Source organism: Dicentrarchus labrax, unplaced genomic scaffold, assembly GCF_905237075.1.
Source record: "Dicentrarchus labrax unplaced genomic scaffold, dlabrax2021, whole genome shotgun sequence".
Lineage (NCBI taxonomy): Eukaryota > Metazoa > Chordata > Actinopteri > Moronidae > Dicentrarchus > Dicentrarchus labrax.
In genome coordinates this window covers 10,668,687-10,684,328 of record NW_026136713.1, presented here as the reverse complement: position 1 = coordinate 10,684,328, position 15,642 = coordinate 10,668,687, and the positions used below count along the sequence as shown (strand labels likewise).

Below are 15,642 nucleotides of genomic sequence, written 5' to 3'. Positions count from 1 at the left end.
GTAGCTAATTACCGAGGGGGTCATTAATATACACCCGCCTCCCCATAAAACGACTTGGAGGAAATAGAGAAGCGGAGGGAGGGAATGTTTGGGAGGAGGGTGTAGAGGATGAAGAGCTCTGTCAAGAGGAAGTGGAGGTATGGATGGGTGGAGATGAGGGACAAAAGAGGAGAAGCGGTGTGATTAAGAGGATTTGGTACGGAGAGGGTTACACAAGCACATTCATGTTCATGTGACTTGTCAATCAACTGTCTTTGTGGCCCCTAAGGCAGGGGTTCTCCACTCATCTCAGCCTTGGCACTCCCCCCACACACACACACCCACACACACCACAGACAGAGTCTTGGCTGATAATATGGACATTCGGGTATTTTCTTCCTTGTGATGAGACATTGTACTGAATGATTTTGTTTAATATGCCTTAAGGTTCAGGTCACCCTGAGGACACACAAGTACAGTTGCGCACACACACACACACACACACACACACACATACAGACAAACAAACACACACGCACTTGAGCTTTGACTTCTGTCCTCAGTAGACACTGCATTTGTGCCAGAGCCATGTCTCTGTCTCCTCTCTGTCTCCCTCTTCTCTTCCTTCCTCATGTTTTTCTTCCCTCCCCGAAATTTCAGATCGTCTTGTTGACAAATTACGAGGAATTATAAACATTAAATGATTAAATGTGACTGTGTCGACAGTGGGAATGATGATGGCTGTTGTTTTATTTCATCTACCTAAAACAAACGTTCCCATGATGTTACTTGTAGTCTTTCAGGTGTAGCTCAAACTAAAATCCCTGGAGCTTCTCGCAACACTGCCCCCTTCAGATCACTTCCTCTCACTGAACACGGCTCTAAGAAAATGAAACTGTTCTTGTATCTCTGCTTTACTTTGGACAGAACACAAGGAAGCATAGGTCAACAAACAGACAGTGAGCACTGCATAACTTCCGATGCATTTCAGCTTCTTGTAAATGTGCACACGCAACCCATAAAAACTATTATCTTTGCAAGTATTTTGGTGTGTTGCTGTTATTACATCTTGGCGTGCGTATGCACATTATTATTAATTGGAGATCGGCCTGATCCATCCAGTGCATTTCAGTGGTGGTGACAGAAGCACGGGGAAGATCAAAGTCATCCTGATAGATTGCTATCGCCACTCCCACCTGTTCCCTCTGGAATTTCCTCTCTTCACAGCATGTGTGCATGCGCATGCACGTCTGTTATGTCTATCAGACTGTTTGTGTTTCTGCATGTGTGCCTGAGTTTGCATCTGTTACCAGGTGGACGTGGACCTGTGTGTGAGTGTGTGTGTGTGTGTGTGTGCATGTGTGTGTGTGTGTGTGTGTGTGTGTGTAGTCTGTTTCAACACGTCTGCAACTTGCGGGAATCTTATAATCTGGAGCTGGAATATGTGCTCATGTCTGTGTCTGTCTAGCCCTGCTCCACCTCACTTTCTTTCTTTTTCTCTCTCTCTCTCTCTCTTCTCTCACTCTTTGACGGCTCTAATAAGTTCAGTAGATCAGGTTACACCCCTCAATACATGCCAACTTCTCCCTGTTTTTCTGTTCTTTCTCTAATTCTGTCTTCTCCCTTCTTTCTTTTGCCTGTTTCGTATAAATGCTACGTTTCACCCACAGCCAGTTTCTCACGAACATGAGGATACACACACACACACACACACACACACACACTAAGTGTGAGACATAGGACATGCACGCACTGTCTCTGCAGGCCTCTCAGGTTGCTGACATTTTCCATTTTTGCGCATATAAAGTAATAATAATAATATTAGTGGGTGTGACAGAGCAAGGGTCCATTCACTGCAACTGCCAGCCTCCTATAAATATCCCCCTTCTTCGGGGGAATCCGAGAAGCAGCAGAGACCTTCAGTTTACACAGCTGAGGAGCATGTGGACGAAACCCTCTATTCTCTCCCTTTCCCTCTTTTTCCTCCCTCTCCTTTCCCCCATCCCTGCTCTTCATTTTCCTATCACTTCAGCACTTGGTCTGCTACCGTGTGTCTTCTGATATTTTTCAGTTTTCTTCCTTTGTCTTCTCTTATCTCCTCTCACCTGCCTTCCTCCCCCATGATTTCTTGCACCTATCTTTCTATCTTGTGTGACCTCCCACCTTTCCTCTCACCCCAAGTCAGTCTTTCTGTTTATCTCCTGTGATGGATATTGTGGTGACACAGTGGGCAGAGTTCAGCAGGTTATTATGGAAACTGTGGAGAGTGATGAGGTGAGGCTAATTGCAGGTGGAAGTCACCTCACCCTCCCTTTCATATCACATCTGTGTTTTGTTGTCTTTTCACTTCCCTTTGCCTTCTGTCTTTCTCTCTGTCTAAGTAGTATTTAAGTATATACACACACACACACACACACACACACACACACACACACACACACACACACACACTACTATCTATCTATCTATCTATCTATCTATCTATCTATATATATATATATATATATATGTATAATGTATAACATATAGTGTGTGACAACCAGAGACATATAGGTGGAAATTGTACTCTGGCTTATCTTTTATTGGTCTTTAGCTCCTCCTAGTGGATTTTCTGTGTCAACGTTACAAAACGCATTTTATTTTCTTAAGAAGATGACGTCATCCTAAACTCAATCCGGGTATGCAATGAACTCGCAAGGTTTCACCTTTAGGATGTGCTGAAAGGTATAAATATTACACAGACAGTCACGTAGCGGGCTTTTGTTGTAAAATATAGTGAAAGAAGACCAAAGGAATAATAGGAATATGGAATATGGATATGAATTAAAGCATTTTCTAAAGGCTCAGCTGTGGTTTGTTTATGAGTTTAGTGAAGTTGTTCCTCTTCTGAATGCTCATTCATATGAAGTTTACGTATCACAAGTCAGTAAATAAAACGGAGCAAAGCGTTAAGCGGTCCGTCATCAGGTCTGAATTACCACATACACCACGTGATCTGTACGACATATTCAGGAAACTGTCCGCCCCTTGCTTCACTCTTGTTTCTGTCATTAATTTGCTCTGTGGTTATTCAAAGCCTGGTTCTTAAACGCATTGGTTAGTCTGCTTTTGAACTGAACCCCGGAAACAGACTAACCAAGCCAGTCATCGCCTTGTAGAGTAACTTGTTCACCTATTTATAGTTGTTGGACGGGTGTGGCTCTTGCATCGGTTTAGCTCAATGGTTACTTCGTGAAAACTTACATACTCTCTACACGGTCCGCAGGTTCTGTCAGCAGCTCCTTCGGGCCGCAGGAGTTCGACCATGGGCGCTGTCCGATGTTTTTTTTTTCTTGTTCCCTATAATGTTATTTATGTCAGAACTAGAAGCTAAAAACCATTATCATGACTATAAGTTGTGTTAGAAGAGATCATATCGTATGGTCTTGTTGTGATACTGTAACAAAGGAGCTTAAACACATACCGTGAACCAGCTCATAACTTTTGTAATTATATTTTTTCTATCATAATATCTCACTGTAATTCTTTCATTACTGTTACGGCCGTGTGGCTTAATGTTGAGAGCAGCGCAGACATACAGGTTTGTCTCCTGTAGAAGTCGCTGTAAAGTGTCTCAACTTGTTTCAGTGCCTTTAGGTTGGTGTTCTAATGGGTTCAGCCGCTCTCCATTACAGCATTAAGACTCCTTTAAAGAGAGGTAGCTCAGTCTATCAAGTGGTGGACATTTAAAATGCACTATTATGTGCTGGAATAGGCTATAAGGCCATAATATAAAAATTATGAAAACTTAATAAAATGGGCTGACTGTACTGATAAAGAAATGTAGGCTAGTCCGTTATTACCTTTACTGTAGGCAATCCATTCCGATAGGTATTCCTACACAATAAGCTACCTGATAAAATCCTGTTTTACTTCTCTTACCTCTTTTTATTTTACCGGTAGTCCATCTTAATGGACATTTCTATCAAACAGAAATTATATAAGTAGCTTTAAAACACTAGGTCAACCACAACTACTGGTGTAATCACCAATAAAAATACAAAAACCACAGCTAAGCCAACTACTAAATCCGCTGGTGCAACTAATCTTTATAGTGGGAGAGGTCACTAACATTAGTTTTTAATATGATTTAGTTTTGTTTTTTGTTTTTTTTCCGGGGACAGAGCGCACTCATCAAAAGAAAACAAAATAATCAGTAGTCTCCCACCTGACGTTGATCCTAAAAACAGAATAAGACCCGCTTATCGATTAAGGAGCAATACCCGGGTTAACGTGCAATTCACTTGATTATCATGTCATTCTTTCTAATTATCTATAACTTCTGCAACACCCAAATCTTTAAACTCATTACTATTTATTTAATTTCTGTCAGCAATACTGTGGAATATGTTTACATTTATGTTTAGATTTACATTTACTTTCTATATAGGCTCTTATTATCTTATTATATCTCTTAGGCTCTTATTATATTTCTATTTTCATTTTATTTTTACTTTTACTATATGTATATACCTATACATTCATTTCTATTATATATATTATATATAAGTACTACTTATGTGTGAGTATAAAACTGTAAACACAGTACAATACAGTAAAGTATTTCTGATTCTGATATCTTATAAAATTAACTTCTACAACGGAGAGTTATCACAAACACAACACACAACATAGCACCAATAAATAATTCCACAATAAAACAGATAGATGGATAGATACTTTATTTATCCCGAGGGAAATTCAAGAAAACATTCAAGAAACCAATCAACACGGAGATGAGACAATCAATCTGATTACAGAATGTGTACATGATGAACACCATATGATACAGTTGTTATGCCGATCAATATCCGGTAGATGGCGCACTAAGATCACAGATAAAAGACCAACAACACTACAGGCAATAAAGAAAGGCCTCTGATTGAGACAAATTGACAAACACAGAAAGTTAATTGACAAATCCTGATTGGTGCTTCGGGATATCTCAATTAATGAGCTTTTACTGCTGACTTTTTTTTAATTGAAGTTGATATATTAAGTGCTTGTGAGAGGCAAAGGCTGTCAGTGATTATATAATTGTATTTGTTACCATAAATTGATGTGGCCTGCTGTGCAGATTAATTGTCACATCCTCACCCTCTTACTTTGTTTATGTTCCGGGCCTAAAACTAAAACATTGTTTAAGTAAAACTCATTCATATACAGTCATGTTTTATGTTTAAAGTACATCAACTGTTTTTAATATTGGTATATGTTTTAACCTCACTTTGAGTCTTTCCAAATGAGCCTGATGAAGACTGGTTGATGAGTGGAGCTCCTACTATTACATGTCTTTATGTTTAAAAGTCCTTTATGTCTGAGTCTCTTTGATGACTTGGGTGACTCCAGCTATAATGGTTATACAGGCCGGATTAGTCATGGATCCTCAGAGCTTTCCTTCTGTGGGTTTTAATGTGTGGACCAAGGTCAACCATAGGTCAACACTTCAGGTCAAGTAGCATCTAGGAGCATTATGCAGGAGTGTTTTATATTTTTTATGATATACAGCTAATCCTCTCCTGAGTGGCTGAGCACAAGTGGTATACAGTATTAATCAGTGATAGTTTTATTTAAAAATATCAAAACTCTGAACAATGACACTTTGTATTGTGTAATAAATGTCACCTGCTTATAAAATAGATATTATAATCTATAATAAACAATTGATATATGCTCATGTTTGCTTGCTATCTTTGTTTAGCTGTATATCTATATTTGTATCTTCCTGTTAATTTGCTTTATGCACAGTTTATAAGTATACTAGGAACAACTCAGAATGTAATTCAAATCCCTTTGTTGTGTCAACATACTTGGCCTTGGCAAACCCACTGCTGTTGAGAGATGTCACTGAGATTACAATAGGCCTTCTTACATCCACACATTCATACACTATCGGACAGTAGCCAGCAGATGGCGCCACAAGATCACAGATGAAAATAAACGATCTGGTTGGCCTTCCTCGTGCATATTGTATATCAAATGAAACGCCTTTACCTTCTCAAATGAAACCTCTTATGGGGAAAAAAATAAGAAACATATGCTAATTCCTCTTTAAGCCAGTAAAGGAATAAATTAAAAGTTCAAACCATTAGTCCTTTCCCCTCCTTGATCCACCCACTGCCACCTTCTCATCTTGTGACACTTCAGAGTGGAGTAACAGGTCACGGTCAGGTGGTTGTTGAGCGGTAGTTCAGAGAAAGTAATGGCTGTCTTTCACTTGGACAATGGGGTGAGCGAGGCGATACGGGCGGATGAGACCGGCTTAATGCTCCGTGTAATGCATGTTAATGTAACAGGCACCGAGGGACCGCCGGCCGGAGTGCTTTGGGATTATTTATCACAAAACATTTGTATTCTTCCGTCGGAGAACGCTTGATCCCGGATAGCTGCACACTAATCCTTCACTCCGTTAATTAAAAAGAAGGGGAAAGCAATGGAACTGGTGGTAGTGATTTTTTTTTTCCTTTTCCAGAAATGTAATCATTTCTGGAGAAGCTTAACCATCTGCTTGAGGTTAAGTCTGCAGGCAGATTGTGTTTTCTGCTTATTTAAACCTGGGGATTTTAGGGTTTTTTTTTTCCTGGAAAGGGGAGGGTGTATTTCGGGGCTGCTTGTTGAAGAAGAGATAGGTCGGGGACAACGTTTCTGCCCAGGGAAAAGTATAAGTGATACTTATTATGTAACATCTTATTCCACAACGAGCATTTTCATCGTTGCACTTTTATTTTTTTACACAAGAATAAGTCGTGACCTTTGTTTTCCTCTCCCTTTAAATGCCAGACTGAACATAAATCATATCATTATTGATTCCTACAGTTATTATTTTCTAAGTAAGCTTAAAAGAGACATTTCACAAACAACCACTATCTTGAAGTATTCCCACCAGCCCCGTTTGTTTTGTTGTGAAGTGAAAAGATCACAACAACATCAGACATCCACGTCGCTTTGTTTCCCTGATCAATCTCACAGAGGACCCACCAGCGACACAGCTCTCGACAGAGGATGCAGTCCTCAGGTTTCAGGGGCAGTTTAACAGAAAGTGTAGCGTCTAGTGTAAAAGAAAACGCTGCCCCTAGGAAGCAGAAATATTTGTTTCTGGCTTCTTTCTCTCTCATCTCCTTCTTGCCTTTTTTTCTCCTTCTTTTTTAGTAGCTAACAAGCCCAGCGCTGCCCGGGGGCCAAAGCTCTGTCGTCAGTCCCAAGAAGAGACTTTCAGATTTCAAGCCACCGCTTTACATTAGGATGCCACTCGTGTCTGTCTGGAGACGAACCCGAATTCACAAAGGCATCCTTTAGTTTCTCTCTCCATCCCTCTCTCTGTGCTTCAGTGGTTGTCTAACTGACCAGGATTAACAGGAAAAAGATTAGATCTGAGCAAACATGTGGCGCACTCTAAAGAGGCCCGAGTTGTCCTCTTTGTCCTACAACCACCGTAGTGCTCAGTGGTGATACTTCCATCTACCGAGGTCACTTATAGTCAAAGATTTTAGTCCTCGAAAACATCCTCATCATTCATACTCGCCTTTTTCTGTCATCTCCGAGCTGTAAACACATCACCTATGGGATATTAATCCCCCCACTATAATACCTGATTAGAGACAAGTATGATTAAGGCTTTATGACATTGCTTTCATGTTGATTATGTTGATACATGTTCAGGCCAACTTAAGTGAATTAAACTCTTGTAATGCGCATTTGTATGAGCGTAACGCCGGCACGTGATTGTCACTAATCATTTTAGGCTCAGAAATGTAGCTCCCACTCATTTAAATATTGATTAAAATGGCATATCCTGACCCATCAAAGATTCTTTCTGTAAAACCCAATTTCGTGTGTGATGATTAATGGATGGGACTGTTTTTGCGATGTGGGCATTCATCTTCAAAGCGCTCTCATTAAAAAGCATTATAAAATCCCAGGAGCATACTGGCACTGGCCACCGGCCCATTTGAGGCAAAGCAAATGAGTGCTCAGGCCCGGTGTTTTTGTTTTTGTTTTTATGTGTCTGGAACCCCGGAAGAGCAGTTTATTCTTTCCTTAAGAGCTATAATGGGCGTAAGAATAAATCAAAGTAAAATAATGTTAGCTACCACTGCCCCCCCGAGCCTGGAGGGCACTGTGGTCATCATGACAAATCCTTGTCCATCCTCATCTGTTAAATGCAACCTAGAAAACGACACCCACAACACAATTTGTCCCCTAATCCAAATCTGGCTCTGACGTCTGGTGTCAAACTTACGCCTTCTCGTCTCTTTAATGGGTCAGAGGAACAGACATTGGGATCTGAAAGGGTTAAACGTCTACAGTAATTAGAGTCGCACTTCGCGTCGGCGTCCTCCAATACGGAGCTGCGAGAAGCTACGTCCACCCCCACTCTCTCTCTCTCTCTCTCTCTCTCTCTCTCTCTCAAACACACACATACACACGCGCGCGCCTCCCCACCAGTTCCTCCGAGTGTCTAATACACTGGAAAATCAAAGCGCGAGCCTCCCCCGTTCACACACCACCGGTGTTGCGCGTGGAGCACAACAGAGAGGGAGAGAGGTGCTTTCACTCTCCTCTCCTCTCCCGTCCCCTCAGCTTAACTATCCAGTAAAGTTATCGAGATATATGTTACAAACTTAGATCTGAAGATTTTTTTTGTCATTTGGGACAGCCTCTGTTTTCCTATGTACTTTTTGCTGTACAGCTGAATGGCTTTATGAGGCGAAAGATGTCTGGGTGAGGTGGTTTTACGCGCGCCGCTGAAATGGATCACAGACTCTCCAGAGGCAGTTGGGTACCGGTCACTGGACTAGTGATATGTCTGCTTCTGTGCGGGTGTGTAGTGGACCTGGTTCTTGCGCAAATTCGGTACTCCATTCCCGAAGAGCTGGAGCATGGAGCTTTTGTGGGCAACATCGCCGAAGACCTGGGCTTGGATGTGGCCAAGCTGTCAGCCCGTCGATTTCGTATAGTCTCCGGCGCAAAGAAACAGTATTTAGAAGTGAACTTGGAGAATGGCATTCTCTTCGTCAACGAAAAGATAGACAGAGAGGAGCTGTGTGAACGAAGCCCGAACTGCTTTTTACACTTACAAGTGGTCATTGAAAACCCATTAGAACTGTACAGAGTGGAAGTGGAGATTTTAGATGTCAACGACAACTCCCCCAGTTTCCCCTGGAGTGAGTTTAATCTTGACATCACAGAGTCCGCTGCGCCCGGCTCCTGTTTCCCGTTAGAGAGCGCACAGGACCAGGACGTGGGCACCAACTCTCTGCGCTCCTACCAACTAAGCGCAAACGAGCACTTCATACTGAATATCCAGACGCGCAATGATGGAAGCAAGTTTGCTGAGCTGGTGCTGGACACCCCTCTGGATCGGGAACAGCAGAAAAAGCACGAAATGGTTCTAACTGCTATTGATGGGGGGTCACCGGAACGCTCTGGGACGGCAGTGATAACTATTACAGTTTTAGACGCAAACGATAACGTGCCCGTATTCGACCGCTCAGTTTACCGGGCGAGCCTGGTGGAGAACGCACAGAGGGGGACGCTGGTGCTGAAGCTGAACGCCACGGACCTGGATGAGGGCTCGAATGGGGAGGTCACCTACGCATTTAGCGGACACGCACCCCTCAAGGTGCGTGAACTGTTCAACGTGGACCCGTACACGGGTGAAGTCCGAGTGAAGGGCGTTGTGGACTATGAGAAAGCCAGTGTATATGAGCTGTATGTGCAGGCAAAAGACAGGGGACCTTCGGCTGTGGCGGTACACAGTAAAGTGCTGGTAGACATCCTGGATGTGAATGACAATGCGCCCGAAGTCATCCTCACATCAGTGTCCACTCCTGTACAGGAAGACGCGCCACCGGGCACGGTGATAGCTGTTATCAGTGTCATGGACCGGGACTCGGGAGAGAACGGGAACGTTGACTGCCAAATTCCGAGCAACGTCCCCTTTCAACTCCATTCATCTTTTAAAAACTACTATACTCTGGTGACAAGCGAATTTCTGGACAGGGAAGCAGTGTCCGAGTACAACATCACCCTCACAGCCCGAGACTTGGGGTCTCCCTCGCTCTCCACAAGGAAAACCATCCTCGTTCAAGTGTCTGACATTAATGACAACCCCCCGCGGTTCTCTCAACCTTCATACACAGTTTATGTGACCGAGAATAATGCCCCCGGCGCTTCCATTTGCTCTGTAACAGCATTCGACCCCGATTCTAACCAGAACGCCTATCTGTCCTATTCTATTCTCGAGGGTCAGATTCAGGGCATGCCCGTGTCCACTTATGTCTCAATCAACTCTGACAACGGCAATATCTACGCACTGCGCTCTTTCGATTATGAGCAACTTAGAAACTTTCAGATTCTGGTTCAGGCGCAAGATGCTGGTTTCCCCCCTCTCGCCAGTAATGTCACAGTCAACGTCTTTGTCTTGGACCAGAACGACAATGCACCTGTCATTGTATCCCCGCTGCCCAAAAACGGCACCGTGGCCACAGAGGTGGTTCCGCGGTCTGTAGATGCTGGGTATCTGGTTACCAAAATAACAGCGTTAGACGCGGACGCAGGGCAAAACTCCCGGCTGTCCTATCAGGTGTTGCAGGCTACAGACCCGGGGCTGTTCAGTGTGGCTCTGTACACGGGCGAAATCAGGACTATCCGCCGACTAGTGGAAAAGGACGCAACAAGGCAAAGACTGGTAATATTAGTCAAGGACAACGGGCAGCCGCCGCTCTCCGCCACCGTCTCCATTGTCCTCACAGTGGTAGACAGCGTGCCGGAGTCGCTGTCAGATTTCGGAGACCTCACACTCAGCCCACAGCCCCCCTCAAACCTCGCTCTCTACTTGATCGTGTCACTGAGCACAATATCTTTAATATTCCTGGTGGCAATTATCGTGTTGGCTGCGGTCAAGTGCTACAAGGACAGGGAGACCCTGAGCGGGTACAACCTCCCCCCCTTCGCCTGCTGCTGTTGCGGAGGGTTTCAGCCCGAGCCGCCCCCGGAGGTGTTCAAAAAATCCAACCTCAACCTGCAGATTTCATCCGCGGCCAAAGTGCCCACGAACTGCATGGAGGTGAATGGAAACAGCAGTCTCTCACAGTCATACTGCTATAAAGTGTGCCTGACTCCCGAATCTGCCAAAAGTGACTTTATGTTTCTGAAGCCGTGCAGCCCCGGCAGCACACCGAGGAACAACGAGACGAAGAGCGCAGAAAACTCGTGGAACGCGCAAAGCCGGAGCGCATCTGTGAACAACGGAGCAACTACTCCCAATGAGGTACAGTGAAATCAGCGTACAGTATAACACACCAGAGCTTATGTTGCTCAGTTAAATCCTTCTGTTTCACTCACTGCCACAACAAAACCCATCTCACTTTTCTATCTGATAAAGAATCTAGACTGTGACATTCTCCCATGAAGGTCAAATCACGCATTCCAGACAAATTTAAAGTCAACTTGAGCAAAAAAAAAAACTAAACAAAGGGTTTATTTTCTTCTCTCTCTCGCGCGCGCGTTACTAAGTGTGTTACACAGTATGTTGTCTCGACTGTTCTTTGTTTTGTTTTTTTTATACTTGTGGCAATCATTCATCCCAATTGTGTAGCCTATGGTGGTGTTTTACACCCGGGAAATGAAATGAGACGATGTGAGATTAGATTTTAATTGCCATGTTAATGAAAGTGTAAAACCTATCTTGCGAGGAGCATATTCTGTGCGCTTACCGTGTCTTATCATCTGTATAGACTGGAGTGAGATATCAATTACTGCGTGAGAGGAAGAGCAGATGTAGTTCAAGTTGACACCTCTATTCAGTCTTGGTGACATTTCCAGATGCCTTCACGACACGTTTTCTGGGGGGGAAATACACGTGGAAAGAGCTTTTAATAATAATTTATGAATTGAATTATACTAGTATGTGTCCTGTGAGATGAATGTCCACATCAGCCACTGTCATTGCCACATACTTTTCATGCAGAGAGGGGACACACACCTGGTTACAGCACATCTACCTGAGTTTGAACAAAAAGTCAAGGTTATATACGTGACTGACAAGGTGAATGGCAGTTGTTTTAATTCATCTGCGCTTGTTTCAGACAATTCTTGTTCGACCAGTTGGGTTTGCGATACGCCTTCTTGTTCTCAAACTAACAATATAGGACAGATAACCTCACTAACTATGCCTCAAGGGCACAAGCACGGCAGAGCCATTATACTACACACAATGTGGCGTATTCGCAAGGGGGGGCTGTCCATTATTGATGAAAAATGGCAAATGGCCGGTTTTGGGGAGACAGGGGAGGACACCGAGAGGGGAGGGGGCAAGGAGATGGAGGGGGTGCAAGGACATGGCTGGACTGAGACGTGGGCCGCCTGTAGATCGGCCCCAGCGATGTCCTCTGAAGCCGAGGAGAGAGAGAGAGAGAGAGAGAGAGAGAGAGAGAGAGAGAGATGTGGCTTCATATTTGTCGAGCAAGGGTGGGGGAAAGGAGGGGTGTAATAGAAGGAGGGGGAAGGAAGGAGACAAGGAGAAAGAGAATTTACGGAGGCAGGATGTCTACACCAGTGTTTTCTAATTCTTATAGACGGGGCAGCAGACCGTAAATATGTGCGTATTGCTCATTTTCGCCTCCCTGTTTTTCATCAAAACGCAGAGGGACAAAGACTCAGAGTCCTGATACCAGACTCCACCAGGCAGACTGAGAAATGTCAGCTCGGTCACTGGCACATACACCTCTGGCCACAAGAGGGATTTCGAGGTCACAGTGATTGTTCTGCCTGCAGCTATGCTCCTTCAGGAGAAAGTGTCCTTCCTGCTGTTAATTGGTTCCCCTAATTCACCCAGTGGTGTCCCTCTGCGCACCCACGTGAGTCGTCGTGAGGTCGTCAGTGACACATTAAATCTCAAAGGCGAATCACGATGGAACTACTTGAGCATCACACAAAGTAAAGTACACGGGCCTGCTTAAGTTGATGAATTGAAGGTGAAAAGAGAGATTAAACACACACCCGAGCGTGTAAGACAGGCAGGACAGGTGCGCGCTGTGTATGCGTGCTACGCGTGTTGAGCTGTCTCGGGTTATATACAGCTGCAAGGACCGCAAACTTTTCAAGGCTCTCTGAGAGACTTTTAATTAAAAACCTTGCTCGAGGAGCATCAGGCAAATATTAATGTAAAATGATGCATAAAATCCACAAAACAATGACGTGTGTAATTTTCTTAATTTCCTCCCTGGCACGGTTTCCTTTGAAGATTAAAATCATGTTTCGTTTCATCCCGGTGGGGTTCTAATTGGTTTTGTGCGTAGTTGGCGAGGGGTGTATTTTGAATACCGATTCTAATAATACGCTTACGTCGCATTCTCCTTGTTAACAACTTTAAGTGAATTAATAGAGCGTGGAATCCATACTATGAGACTCAGACCCGGAATAAATATCACTCGGGTGCTCTCCTTAACCCCTCCCGCTGCGCTACAGAGGATAAAAGCAAAACTAAGTGACAGGCGAGTCGTAGCTGAAGGCGACAGCACCTCCGCTCTTCAACAGTTCCGTTCTGCCAAACATCCACAAGGTGGCAGTCACGGTCCATGTGAAAAGAGTAATGTCTCCATTTCAGGAGGAACACAAAGATAGACTGCTCCTCCTGTCAATTGACACTGACCTCTACTGAGTCAAGAGGACAGGATGAACAGGAACGTTTGTTGGTAAAACCGGTTTGATTGAAACTTATTCTGAAGAGAGACATTCCTCAAACTGAACAGTGACATTACAATACTATTACTTTACATGGGGATTGTGTCATTTTTATTAATGTTTTTTTTCCTTCTTTTTCCTACAGCTGAAGCAGCCAAACACAGACTGGACTCTCACAAAGAATCAGAATTCCTCCATTAAAAGGTACCGTTGTTGACTTTTGACAACCCAATATAAACATTTTTCTCAATATTATATTGTGTACAAGTATAATTCTCACATATTAACCTGAGGTATATACAGCTGACGTAAAAAAAAATCCCCCCAGTTAAAATGGATATACAATAGATATTGAATTTACCTACCAGTAAAGTATGTTGTCATTACAGACTGGTATCTTGTTTGCAGTTATAACTCTATCAACATGGATGGCACCCTCATGCGTAAGGCCATGCATGCAGACCCAGAAAACTACGTCACTTCCATGGCACCTGGACAGTACTGGACCTGGGGTACTCACATGAGAGGCATGAAAGGTAAGAGAGGGCAAACAGCTTTCATCAAAACACACATGTAGGGTTAAGTATGGATTTTTGTTTTTACAGCATGTACACCCAAACACGAGTATATGTCAGAGCACACCTCCATGCTTTTATTTAATGACATTCAATGGTTTCTCTTAATTGGTTTGTCGGTATAGTCTTATCTCACCTCCACTACCACTAACATAAGCAGGGTTATATTCATACTGCATCATTATGGGTCTACTTTTGTATTTTTGTTGCTGATCTCTTCTTTTGTTGTAGGTCACTGTTTATTGTGCAGATTGCAAAGCACTAAACAAAAAAAAAGTGCTTTGCAAATGAAAATAACACTACAGTAGTAAGTCAATATTGCATTAATAAGTAGTTGCTTCTCCTGTTACAGACTATAAGATGTCTCCTTCGACCAGTGGGGTCCCCTCTCGCCCCTGGACTCCTCGTTGCACACCACCTCCCCAACAGCAGCAGCCAATCCCCTCCCACCCCCACCCTCACCCTCACCCTCACCCTCACCCACCACCTGACTACCACCACAATGTGTACATCCCGGGGACACCATCAGGCTTTTGCACCCTGAGGCCCGCAGTGCAGCGAAGTGAGCTGGACGTCCATAATTCCTTCTCCACCTTTGGCAAGAAGCGACGTCTTCAGATGTCCCCCCAGGGAGAGGCTGCGATTATAAATAATGACCTGTACAATGACTGACTTATCAATGTCTGAGTGGATGATTAAAATGATGGATACTCTCATATGAAAAAGAGGAAGAGACCATTCAGTACATACATTAATGAACATATGATTTACAAGTGGTATGAAAAATACAGAGGGTGCAACAATTCACTCAGTGAAATAATGAATGAACAATCCATTTTGGCTAAAATGCTGAAGGAAATTTAAGTCTGATGGCTATTTATGTGACATGCCACAGTAACATGGCCAATGTATGCGTCTGCCTATTGTTATTATTATGATTATGATTATTATTATTATTTAGACAATCAAACTGGAGCAGCAATTACATCCATAATGTTTTGAAAAAGCATTAGTGGACAATAATTTTGCACATCCTTATGAATTTATATTTTTGGTTTTATGAAAAGTGTTTTCCTTTTGTATGTTTGTTTGCTAACAGAGCTTGTGTGAATATGACCAATAGTATGATAATGTATATGCAAGCTGCGACATGATGCAGACAACTGTAAAGACGGGGGATTTTCCCCACACATGTACTGTATACATTTATGAAAATAAAGTATTTTTTTCATATGGTCTTATTTCTCTTACACACACAGACATTCGTGGTGTGTTCTCAATCTAAAGTTCAAACCTCGCCTACACACACTGATACACGCACACATTTAAACAGAGATCGATTTACATGCATAAAGCATTTAGA

General features: G+C 43.3%; 1 protein-coding gene across 2 annotated transcripts; it reads left to right on the top strand.

Moving 5' to 3' along the window:
* Positions 1 to 8,208: 8,208 nt before the first annotated feature.
* si:ch73-233f7.1 (uncharacterized protein LOC100537710 homolog) lies at positions 8,209 to 15,510 on the top strand. Of its 2 annotated transcripts, XM_051420686.1 has the most exons (4): positions 8,226 to 11,290; positions 13,850 to 13,908; positions 14,113 to 14,240; positions 14,632 to 15,510. In XM_051420686.1, the coding sequence occupies exons 1-4, from the start codon at positions 8,768 to 8,770 to the stop codon at positions 14,949 to 14,951; spliced, it is 3,030 nt and encodes a 1,009-aa protein (XP_051276646.1). In that variant the 5' UTR covers positions 8,226 to 8,767; the 3' UTR covers positions 14,952 to 15,510. The 2 variants fall into 2 exon arrangements, with proteins under 2 accessions (XP_051276647.1, XP_051276646.1); XM_051420687.1 differs by lacking the exon at positions 14,632 to 15,510 and having other exon boundaries at positions 8,209 to 11,290; positions 14,094 to 14,205.
* The last annotated feature ends 132 nt before the right edge of the window (positions 15,511 to 15,642 follow it).